The 12,779-nt window shown below is 37.9% G+C and overlaps 1 protein-coding gene across 1 annotated transcript in view; it reads left to right on the plus strand.

Annotated features, from left to right (window-relative positions):
* ABCC9 (ATP binding cassette subfamily C member 9) overlaps positions 1-12,779 on the plus strand; it is a 121,484-nt gene that overhangs the window by 37,678 nt on the left and 71,027 nt on the right. Inside the window, exons 15-16 of the mRNA XM_087442688.1 lie at positions 4,345-4,453; positions 8,701-8,808. Coding sequence (XP_087298814.1) covers positions 4,345-4,453; positions 8,701-8,808 — 217 coding nt within the window. The remainder of the gene's footprint in view (positions 1-4,344; positions 4,454-8,700; positions 8,809-12,779) is intronic.

The raw sequence follows: 12,779 nt of genomic DNA on the forward strand, positions 1-12,779 counted from the left end.
ATTTACGTGTTTTGTTTTTTGAAGGAGAATGTAAGGTGATGTGTTGTATCCTTTATAAATGATTTGAGTTTAGGTTTCTGGTATTTGGTATATAATGCAGTATCTAAATCCAAAGATGTTATTTGCTGAAGGAAAAATGTGTAAAATTAATCCCTCACTTAGTTGGAAAATACCTTTGTGTCCTTTCTCTCATGTACCTCCCAAAGGAGTATATGCTTGGCTAGTCTTCTGCGACTACCTTAGATCAAATACGTTGTTACTGATATTTATCATAGAGCATGCGTACACTTTGACCTGGTCCCTGTTTACAAAATTTTCATAGTTCCTACAGGAAAACACGTAACAGCAACAAAATCAGTTATTCCCAATTAAGATAGTACCTGTCCAAGGTATTCAAGTTGTATCTAAACACCCAAAGTGAAACTTGAAAAGTGAAAAAATAACGTGTAACTGAAACCTTAAATACTTTTATGAATTATCTAAACAAATGAAAAATTAGTAAAATGCTGAACTATAAAGGTAGTGGAGGCAGGATAGGAAATTGGTTGGTGTCAGAGATACCTGATTTCAAATCCTAGCACTGCCCTGGAATACTCATTGATCAACCTCGAGCATGTTGTTTAGTGTCTCTATAGCTCAGCTTCCTCTCTTGTCAAATGAGCACAATAATGGTCCTGCTTATGGCGGTTGAGAGAATTAAATTAGATACTACATGAAAGTGCTCAGCATATTGCCTAAATATTTTAGGTATTTTACAAATCTCCAGTTTACTAATTTAACATCATTTTACTAATTTCCATTCCATGCTTAAGAGAGATCTTCTGTGCATGTATTAACGCTTCAGGTACGTTGCTAGGCATTAGGGATTGCAAAGATGAAAGGTAGAGTGAAATCCGCAGGGAGTCCACAGTCTAGTTGGAGAGACCAGGAGGGGAAACTAATTACCATATGGTGTGTTATGCTGTTATAGAGCTCTACACAATGCCGTGAGCCCATCTATGAGGACCATTGAAGCTCATCGAGAGAGCAGGCAGATGGTCTGATCAGTGGAAGTTTAAAGGAAGTTGTGGTTCCTTCATATTAAAGAATAAGTAGGATTTGGTCAGTTGAAGAAAAAGGGAAAACATGTTCTATCTGAGGGAGCTACCTATGCACGGAGAAAGGGTGAATAAGTAGGTGAGAAATCTTGGTACATTCAGCAGACTAAATGTAGTTGAGTATAATTGGAGAAATGTTGTGATGTGGAAAGTGTCAGGGGATGAAGCTGGAGACTAAAATCCTGATCAGCTGGTAGATGATGCTAAGGATGCTGAAAGGCAAAGGGGTGCCATTTGTTATTTTAAGGAGAAGATTGGTGTATGAACAGATTTGTGTTTTTAAAATATAACCCTGGCAGCGTGGTGGAAATTACTTCACCCTTGGTCAGGATTCATGCATTTTTCCATAGTTGTTTTGCCTCTGTGATTTCTAAAAGGACCTCATATGAACAGGAAATGCTTTTTATATTACCTATTTATTCATTCACCAGACATTTCTTGAGGAATTATTATATTTTTGGCATTGGGCTAGATTCTGAAGATGAAAATCTTTGTTCTTAAGGAGTTCACAGTCTAGTGGGAGAGACAGATAGTAACAAAACAGTGCCAAATAGCAGCGCAGGGGACCCTCAGCCAGAGAGCCTAGAATGATGGGGACAGGGGAAGGGATAGGATGGGGGAGGTTCAGAGAAGAGTTAGTTTTGGGGTCCTTAGATGTTCATTTAATTGGAGTTCCAAAGTGAGATGTTAATACAGAGGAAAGAAAGTTCTCCTCTTGCCCCAGTCATGCTCAGGGACTGTTGCTTCCTGATGTTTAACAGGAATGGGGCTCGTTAATTCCGTAAAAGCTTCAGTAAGATTTGTGTGTGTACTAGAAAAAGGAAATAGAGAACCAAATCAACCAACTTTACTTAAATGTCTGAATCATTGGTTTATTTCTTCTTTGATTTATTCAACAAACATTCATTGAGTAATGTGTTCCAGGAGCTCCTAGACTTAGTTACAAAGGCAAACGAGCCTGGCCTTGTACTTTCCTTTGTGTGCAAAGACATAGTGTGAGATTATTTAAAAGGTACTCCTTTGATTGACAGAGCTATGCTCCTTAAAATCCAATCTCTTCAAAACATAAGAACAGAATGAAAATTAAAGTTATAAAAGTAAAGAAGGAATAACTGCCATTTAAGATGAATAAAATGACATTTCCTAAGGCATTTCTAACACTCTTTCAAGTCCATATGGTCAGGCTTTGCTGACACTCAAGAGAGCGCATAAACCAAATCTCTTCCTTTTTTTTGTTCTGAAATTCTTTCTTTAATTGCAGTAAAATATACATAACATAAAACTTACCATTTAAACCATTTTAAGTGTACAGTTCAGTGGCGTTAAGTACATTCACCTTGTTGTGCAAACATCACCACAATCCATGTCCAGAACTTTCTCATCTTCTCACATTGAAACTGTATACTCATTAAATAATAACGCCCCATTTACCTCTCCTTCCAGACCCTGGTAACCACCATTGACTTTCTGTCTCTGTGAATTTGACTATTCTAGATACCTCATATAAGTGGAATCATACATATTTGTTTTTTTGTGCCTGGTTTATTTTATTTAGCATAATCCCTTCAAGGTTCATCCATGTTTTCCATAACTCTAATATATTTAAGTGAGTCAAGAATTCCAGAACCGGGGTGCAGCCGCTGTGGAAAACAGTTTGGCTGCTCTTCAAAAAAATTAAACTTGGAATTACCATATGATCCAGCAATTCCACTTCTGGGGATATACCCAAAAGAATTGAAAGCAGGGACTTGAATAGATATTTGTACACCCATGTTTAGAGTGGCATTATTCACAATAGCCAAAAAGCAGAAACAACTCAAATGTCCATCAGCAGATGAATAAATAAACAAAATGTGGCTTATACATACAATGGAATATTATTCAGCCAAAGCTTTTCTTACACAATTATCTCTTTCAGTTCCCGGTAAATGCAATTTGAAAGCTAATAAGTAGTTAGACTGCCGAATGGATTATATCTACCTTTATGTTTCGGATGAAGGGAGGCAGTTTCTATGGCATATGAGGTTAAAGAGCTTAAAGATCATGGGCAGCAGACTGAATTAAATATACTTCTCTTCATTTTATTAGTCTGTCACAAAAACAAACTATGCAGACCTATCTGGATGCACTTATCTTGACTACAAGCTCAAATGAAAAATTAACAAAAGAAACCTTTTGTTTCAAGTGTATATTTTCTAGTTTCCTACCAAACGCAATATTTCCCCTGTAGTTGATGCTGCATGTGCCAAACCGGTTTGTCCACGTTCAGCATGCTACCATGCTGAAAGGAGCAATTCTTTTCCTTTGCAACTTTACAGAATTTTCTTGAGTGTATTATTTTATTTGTAGAAGGATGTTTTCAAATCATATTATGTTTTCTTTGATTCTTTTTGCTCCTGATCGTATGACACTGGTTTGAGAAAATTACAATGGGAGGGGTAGGTGGGCCAAGAAGTCTTGTGCCCAGCCTAAGGAGACCATAGTAAGGAATGTTTGCAAACCACTGTTGTAGAGCAGGGCTTCTCAAACTGTAATGTGCTTATTAAACATCTCTGGATCTCGTTAAAATGCATATTTTGATTCAGTAGGTCTTGGGTGGGGCCTGAGATCCTCTGTTTCTAGTAAGCTCCCAGGTGCTGTTGATGCTGCTGATCCTTGGCCAACACTTGGAATAACAAGTGGGCTCTAGAGGGCCCTCTCCTTGCTAGGTCCAGAAAATATGTGTAATATATAGCACTGAAGCAAGATGGCATAGTGGGCATGGACCCTAGATCTGTGTGTTACATGCTAAATGTTTTTAGGCAGGCTACTTATCTTCTCTGTACCTTATTTCCCCTCATTTGTAAAATTAGAATACTAAGAGTACTTCTCTGATTAGTATTATCATTTTTAACCACCCTGTTTCCAATTCCTTTCCAATTCTACCATCTTTGACAAGGAATACAATTGCAAAAAGAAGTGCAAAAGAAATTTGGCAGAATTTAGGGTGACCAGTTGTTTCTGGTTTTCATGAGATTTTTCTGCTTTTAGCACTGAAAGTCTCAGGTCCCAGGAGCCCATCAGTCCCAGGCAATTTAGGATGCTTGTTCATTCTAGCTGAATTCCCAGTTGGTCTTGAGAAATGACTCTCAGAGGCAGCTTGCTCAACATGATAATGAGTGGGGGAAAAGATTGTTTATTTAGATAGAACTTCGTTGGTGGTGGTTTTATTTTTAAGCCTTATTTTGCATTTGTTTGCTTCTTGCAGTGTTCAAAAGCTAAATGAGTTTCTCTTGAGTGATGAAATTGGTGAGGACAGCTGGCGAACTGGTGAAGGCTCTCTCCCTTTTGAGTCCTGTAAGAAACACACTGGAGTCGTAAGTGCTTTTCCTTGTTATGGAAGCTGTGAATAAGGGACAGTCCAGAATGGATGGTTTAAAATGGATCCAATTAGAAGAAATCATAAGCTTTACTTTTGATCTATAGAAAGAAAAATTGCCACCTGCTTCCACAGCAAACCTCACAAGTCTAAAATCAATACACAAATGTATAAGGCTTGTCTTTATAAATCACCAAAGAATTATCTCATGAGGGACAGCATATGTTCAATTCAAAAGGAAATTGAGAGGTTGTCTACCCCAAGCTCTATATAAAAATAATAAAAAATTAGCTTACAACCCCTGCACCATATTCTTATAATACCTTTTAGCTATATTACACTCTTTAGTTTGGAAAGTGCTTTTTGATGCATTATGTCTTTTGACTCAGTGTATTACATTACATTACCTATTTTTATTTTCTAGATGAGTATACTGAGTTTGCATGTTGTGTGGTTTGAATAAAGTTATAAGATTAGTAAGTGGCAGAGCCAGAATTAAAATCTGAGCCTTGTAACTCCTGAACCAGTTTATTTATCCATTACACAAATATTTACTCAGTATCTACATCAAGCCTGGAAACACAGTTGGTATTATTTTGTCATGTATTACGTGTCATATGACATGTGTTATGTATTTGCCTATGTTACAGACTTATTGGCTACCCTGTACTTTGTGCCAAGACCTAGGGATATAGCTATGAACAAGGTAGACAAGAATCTTCTGGTCACAAAATTTGCTTTCTTGAGGCAGCACTCAGATGACAAACCAATAAAAAAGATAATTTCACTGTGGGAAGAAAATAAAAGAAGGTAATAGAGAGTGACTGGGATGCTCAAAGCAGGGTGGTCATTTCTCAGAAGGCCCAGCCCTCTGGAGAGTTGGCATTTGACCTGAGACCTGAATGAAGAGTAGGTACCTGTTCTACAAAGACTGAGAAAAGAGCATTTCAGGTGGAGAACTGGTAGGTGCTAAGACCCTGAGGTGGGAATTAATTTGGTGTGTTCAAGGAACAGAGGGGCACTATGGTTGACGCCTGGTGGAGAAGGAAAAGACAAGGTAAGAACAAGGATTGAGGGTCTTGTAGACCATGGAGAGAGTTTGGATTTAACTGACATGCAATAGGAAACCATTGGAGAGTTTTAAAATACAGACTAATATAATATTGTTTATATTTTTAGAAGATCACTTTGGCTACTGGGTGGGATACAAGTAGAACAGAGGGATTGGTACAGACGTCATTATAATAACATAGGCAACAAATGATGATGGTTAGAATTAGTTTTTATTGCAGTTGCAGTGCATATTGCTAGGAAGTAATCAAATTCAGTGTAAATTTTCTTAGGTGAAACTGATAAAGACTTGCTGATACATTGGATGCAGGGGATGAGGGAGAAAGAGGACTGAACAAGGAATCCTAGGTTATTGGCTTGACTGCTGGGTAGATGGTGGAGCCATTAACTGAAATAGGGAAGCTGAGAAATGAGTAGGGTGGTGTTGAGGTGGAATCAAGAGACATATTTTGCACATGATAATTCTAAGATATTTATTGACATCCAAGAAGAGAAGTGAGCATTGGAGAAGTAAATTTGAGTCATTAGCCATTAGATAATATTTAAATCAATAGGACTGGATTATACCCCCTTCTTGAAAGGTGTGTCTGAAAAATTCTGAAGAAAGTCTTTAAAATTAATATGTATGTTTCATATCAGTAACGTAGAAAGATGTTATTCTAAAATGAGTCATAAGTTAATATTAGGTATTCTTGTTACTATTAGAGAAAAATATGAATATTTACTATTTATGTAACCAAACAAAAATGCACATGCACTCTCCTGACTGGAATTGATTGAGGCTTGGAAATCTATGTTATATTTTTCTTTACGTTTTATTTAAAACTGCTAAAAATAGTTAAGATGAGCACTTGGCTATATTTAAACTTGCTGTTTTCTTCGGGTTTTCTGGAGTTATTTTTCACTCTCTGTTAGGTTATTTTATTGAGCAGATGTGATTTTGTCTGAGAAGGAACTACCACTCATGCTTATATATGCTGGAGCAACAATGCCTGAAAATGCTTGTTTGCTATTGTGTGGACATGGACACAAAGACAAGAACACATTATAGAGTGTCTACGCTTTGAGGCAGCAAGAAAGTCAAGAATTTGATTAGAGCCAGCCTTGTCACACTTAGGATGGTAGGAGATTACCACAGAACTTATTAGATCATCTTTCAGAGATGTGGGGAAGAGCAGAGTGAGATGACCTCAAGAAAGGAGATGGAGGAGGTCAAGTTTGTGGAGTTAGGGAAATCTGAAGAATCTGAAGTTTGTATGAGATGAGGGCTAGAAGAAAAATTGAACTGAGAAAAGGTTTTTGGAAGGAAAAAGAATCCCCTTCAAATGCATCCAATATCTTCAGGGTTATTGAAACCAGACTGGACTTCTGATGTCTTTCAGGATCATTCATCACTGCTGATGGGCCAAACCACAAAGGACAAACTTTTTTAAATGGAGTGAAAAAAGCTGTGTGTTTGAAAATAACACTAATGGAAACTCCTTCTTGAGAGTGCTTAAGATGCTATGTATTCTGTAAAAGCGTAGAGTTAAGTGGTTTTGGCTGTAGAATCTCCATGGAGAATTAGTGACATTCTAGAGCCAAAGTCTCTTCAAATTACATCTGTGGAACTCTGACTCAAATCTCTGTCAACACATCTCTTCCTCCCACCCTCTCATTAGTTTTGTGAAGAACGTGAAGTCATTCCTTTCGGATCTCTGGGGGCAATACTACTATAGAATTGAAGACTCTAGAAGACAGTGAATATAGTAGAGGTATAGCCCTGTCTTGTGTGAAAAATATACTTCGCTTAAGTGATAGTGACTTTCAACATCTCATGCAATACGCTTCCAGGGTCATCTGTGAGGACTGTGAGAAGAAAAACAAAACTAAAATAAAATTTCGTGAACATTCTCTTTTTTCTTTTTTTAAGTTAAAGTGCATTAAGTATTTTCTGTGTGATGGAACCACTGCTGGTTCTTCTCAGTGGCTTTTTAATCTGTGTAGTTATTTGCAGTGCTTAGCAAGGTACTGTTTGATAGTTTGGTATTCTGTTGATACACCAATTGATGGAAATTGGAAGAGAAATGTCTTATTTGGATTAAATTACTGATTATTTGAGGACATTCCTAATCCCCATAGTAGAACTCAGTGGATTTTTCAAAAAGCTCAACCTGTAATTCCAGGCCAAAAAAAAAAAAGGGAGTTTCACAATTCTAGAACTCTTTGCTTTTATAGGTAATTTAATAGTTTTAAAGTATATTACTATTTAGCCTTCATAATCTCTATAAGGTATTTAAGTAAGATAGATAATTATGTTGAAATACTCACTCATTAGATTCCTGGGACAAATTGAGAGCTTATGAATTTTTCTAAATGAGAGATTTACAGAGCTGAATTTTCTAACTTCTCTTTAGCCATTTATCTCTATCTACGTGAAATTAAACTCAAAATTAGAAAATAACAAATTTCTAGTTATGACCTAACTTAAGCTTATTTTAAGTATGTGGAGACTGTCCAACCTTAGCTGGCAACCTCTTTATCATGGATACTTTAGTCTTTTGACTAGGAACAATGCAATAATGTTTGAGAAAGACTAGATCATTCTACAATGCTTATGGATCCTTATGAAATAATATACTTGTTTGGGCAAAAAAAAAAAAATCCTAGATCTTTATGCTTTTTCTCACTCCACAATGGAATCTTGGGTGATGTGTAGCCCAATCTAATGATTCGGAAGGTGATCAAAAGTGTACTGTTGGAACTTGAACAAGTCCAATGGCCTAACAAGTAGATTCAAGTTTAACCTGAGTTAGTCTGCTTGCTTTTTGACCTGACACAGCTTTTTATTGCCTGGATATGTTCATCCGGATAACTGGAGAAAGACTATCCAAAACCTAGTTTGGGGCTCAGCACTTTAACTTCCATCATTTGCAAGTATCACATCTTCATATTTTCATTTTTCTTAAAAGCTTTGTAAATTAGATTTAAAATGATAGCTTATCACTTTCTCATTATCATTTGCTTTTTTCTTTTTTGGAGAAGCCATTGAAATAATTAACATATGACATTCACTTTACTTGTTTCTTTTTCTTGGAATTCACGTGGAGAAGTAGCAATGTGAGTCAATGTTCGATAAAACCTCAATTGTTTTCATAAAGCTTCAACTTGTGTTCTTTTCCATTTGGAATGCAGCAGCCAAAAACTATAAACAGGAAGCAGCCTGGACGATATCACCTGGACAGCTATGAGCAATCAACACGACGTCTACGTCCTGTAGAGTCTGAGGATATTGCAATAAAGGTTATTTTATTTCCTGGATTCTTACATGAATAGAAACATTTATGTTACTATTTTATGGTGAAGCTCTGCAAAAGTGTCCTAAATCGTATCTTTAAAGTCTCTTTACAGTGATCACTAATCCTCATAAGATTTTCAAAAATATGCTGATGAGTTTGTAATTCTCAGTCCTTCCTCATCTTCTAACCACAGTTTTTGCTCCAACAGTATGTTTTAATAACTGGAACATGAGCCTTTCACCTGAATCTGCGTTAGAAGCTAGTATCCAACGTATTGCCTCTTATGTTTATCTACCAAGTAAATTGATTTATAGAGAAAACTAATAATATAAATCTAATTTTAAAGGAAACAAATTAGATAGCAGTTGTATTCATCTAGAAAGGGCTTAGACCAGTGTTGCATGCGTTCACCCAGCTTCCCAATACTGTCTTTCATCTCATTTCAAACTCAGCCTTTGGTACTCTCCCCAGGCATGTGTGCTTCGTAGAACAGGCCACCACAGGAACACCAGCTGAGGATGGAGAATTGGGATAAGCCCCAGGGAGGGGTCTGTGCCCTGCAGGAACTGGAACTGATATCTGCAGCAGTCAAGGGCGTCTGGACATCAGAGCCACCGAAGTCCTGGAAACTAGCTGTTTAGAAAACTAGCTGCATTGGCTGGTTGGAGCTATCCAACCCCCTGTACTGCCCGGCCCAGTCAGAGAGCGAGGGAGGCTCGGTGGGGTGTACAGTAGAGCCAAGAGCTACATTTAATTCTCCCCTCTCTCCCTATTGCTTGACATGATACCTGTCCCACAATAGGTGCTTAGCAATTGGAGCAAATGTGGTATTGGATGGAATGAGCTAATGCTACCCTTACCTTTGCCATTAATTTGATGTGTGACTTTTGGGCAAATGGACTCTCTGAGCCATGGTTTGCCCATCCTGAGGTGGGGACATCATTTTAGTATGGTTGTTTTGAGGATAAAATATGTCACCCGCGAATTTTAAAGAGCTCTAGTGATTCTTAACCTTGGCTGGATATTAGAATCACCTAGAAAGCTTTAAAAATATATATGTGAGACCTGGACATCACTTTTAAAAACAGTTTTAGTGGTTCCTTAGGCAATTACAATGTGCAAGTAGGGTGTGAACTACTAGGCTATGGAAAAGTAAGTAATGAGAGACTAGCAAGGGTCCTCTATGCTGCTAATTCTCAAATATGCCCACATAAGAAATAATATATTAGTGACTAAAAAAACAGTCAGTTTTTTAATTGACGTTTTCTATTCAATATAGTAGGAATCTAAAAATATGTCTTTTCCATGTGCCTTATTAAATTTCTTTTCTTTTTTTTAAAATAATTTTATTTATTTATTTATTTTCCTCCAAAGCCCCAGTAGATAGTTGTATGTCATAGCTGCACATCATCTTCTAGTTGCTGTATGTGGGACGCCGACTCAGCGTGGCTGGAAAAGCGGTGCGTCAGTGTGCACCCGGGATGCGAACTCGGGCCGCCAGCAGCGGAGCGCACGCACTTAACCGCTAAGCCATGGGGCCGGCCCTTATTCTCATTTTGAAAGTGAAAAAGGGAGGCTATCACGATTTTTTCCCCAAAATTGACCCTTCATGCACCAAAAAACCTCACAAAAAAACAAAAAACAAAAAAACTATGCTTATCGATGGCCTAGAGTATGCTATGCCTCTGAATGGCCACTACAGTTTCAAGCCCACTTTCAAGCCCAAGTTGTTTTTTCATGGTGGAAATTCCCAAATTGATAATAACTCATTTGTCTTTTTGAAATCTTTTTTTTATTGTGAAATACAGCGTACTTATAGAAAGTGCATAAAACATATACCATTAAATAAAAGTAAACACCTGTGCAACCACCACCAAGGAAAACATGGCCAGCTCCATCCAAAGGTCCTCCAACACATACATTTGCTGCTCCCTCATATCTCTCCCCTAAGATATAATCACTACCCTGACTTTTTTTTTTTTTTTTTTTGTGAGGAAGATCAGCCCTGAGCTAACATCCATGCCAATCCTCCTCTTTTTGCTGAGGAAGACCGGCCCTGAGCTAACATCTATTGCCAATCCTCCTCCTTTTTTTTCCCTTTTTCTCCCCAAAGCCCCAGTAGATAGTTGTCTGTCATAGTTGCACATCCTTCTAGTTGCTAGAAGGGGCGCCTTCTCAAGCATGTGGGACGTGGCCTCAGCATGGCCGGACAAGTGCTGCGTCGGTGTGTGCCCGGGATCCGAGCCTGGGCCGCCAGTAGCGGAGCGCGTGCACTTAACCGCTAAGCCATGGGGCCGGTCCCCACCCTGACTTTTATAGTCATCATTTCCTTGATTATCCTTGCTATGTATGCCTTCCTGAAGACATATTTTTGTTCTTTTAGGTTTAAATATATGGATGTATGTGTGCATGCTTTGCTTCTTTTGCTCAACATTATGTATATATAATTCATTCATTCTCATTTCTGTGCGGTGTTCCATTCTATGAATATACCAGAATTTATTTATCCTTTCTATTTGTTGTTGTTGTTGTTGTTGAGGAAGAGTAGGCCTGAGCTAACATCTATTGCCAATCCTCCTCTTTTTGCTGAGAAAGATTGTCGCTGAGCTAATATCTGTGCCGATCTTCCTCTATTTTATATACGAGATACCACTGCAGCATGGCTGGATGCCTAGGTCTATGCCCGGGATCCGAGCCCGTGAACCCCGGGCCGCCGAAGTGGAGCATGCAAACTTAACCGCTATGCCACTGGGCCGGGTCCTATCCTTTCTACTCTTTTGATGGACTTTTGGTTATTTTTCAGTTTGGGGCTGTTGTGAACAACTGCTGAATGCTAGGGTCTGTACATCTTCAACTTTCCTAGATAATTGCAAATTGTTTTCCAAAGTGGTTGTGCCAATTTACACTTCTATCAATAGTGATCGAGAGTTCCAGGTGCTCCACATCTTCACCAATACTTACAATATTTTGCCAAAGTGTGTATTGTGTGTTGAGGGGAGGTGCAGTTGTATCTTGCTGTGATTTTTATTTGCATTTTTTTGATTTTTAGTGGAGTTGAGCACATTTTCTTACATATATTAGCCATTTGGGTTTGGACTTCTTCTTTTGTGAATTGCCAGCTTATTTGTCTCTCCTGTTAAAAAAAACTCTGGGTATTACTTCTCTGGCAGTTATATATGTTATAAAATTCTTCTCCCACTCTGTAGCTTGGCTTTTCATTCTCTTTACAGTATCAGAAGTTCTTAATTTTAATGGAGTCTAGTTTATATGACTTTTCCTTTATGGCTGTGCTTTCTGTCTCATTTAAGAAAACTTTTCCTACCAGAGGTCATGGAGATATTCTGTATTAGCTCCTAAAATCTTTGAGGCTACACCTTTTGCTTTTAGTTCTTTAAGCCGCCTAGAATCATTTTTTGTGTTTGGTATGAAGTAGGGTTGGGATTTAGCAGGGAAATCAGTAATAAATAATTTTAGTTGTAAATTCAGCAGTAGTAAATTTAGTGGTAGTAATTTTGCTACATTTAGCAGAGAAATCAGTAATAAATAATTTTAGTTGTAAGGTCAGCAGTAGTAAATGTAGCGGTAGGAATTTTGCTGCATTTAGTAGTAAGTCTGATTTAATTGTCTGTGTGGTATCTGGTTGTCCCAGCCCCATATATTGATCACCGTCCCCAGTGACCTTCAGTGCAGTCTGTCACACATCAAGGATCTTTATATTTCTGGATTGAGTGCTGGCCTCAATTTATTTTTCTCGGATTTATTTGTCTGTCCAATATTCCACTGTTATGATTACTATAACTTCCTAATGAACATTGACTTCTTTTAGGACAGGTTCTTAAACCTTGTTGTTTTTCTTCTAAAATATCTTAGCTCTTCTTGGCCCTTTTCGGGGAAAGAGGCTTAGGTGCTCCAGGCTCACATTTCTGAATTTGTTCTTTACCTTATACTTTGATGTGGCATTTCCTTACTCCTTGC

The sequence above is a fragment of the Ceratotherium simum genome, chromosome 17 (assembly GCF_057802395.1).
Source record: "Ceratotherium simum simum isolate JZ-2026a chromosome 17, ASM5780239v1, whole genome shotgun sequence".
Lineage (NCBI taxonomy): Eukaryota > Metazoa > Chordata > Mammalia > Perissodactyla > Rhinocerotidae > Ceratotherium > Ceratotherium simum.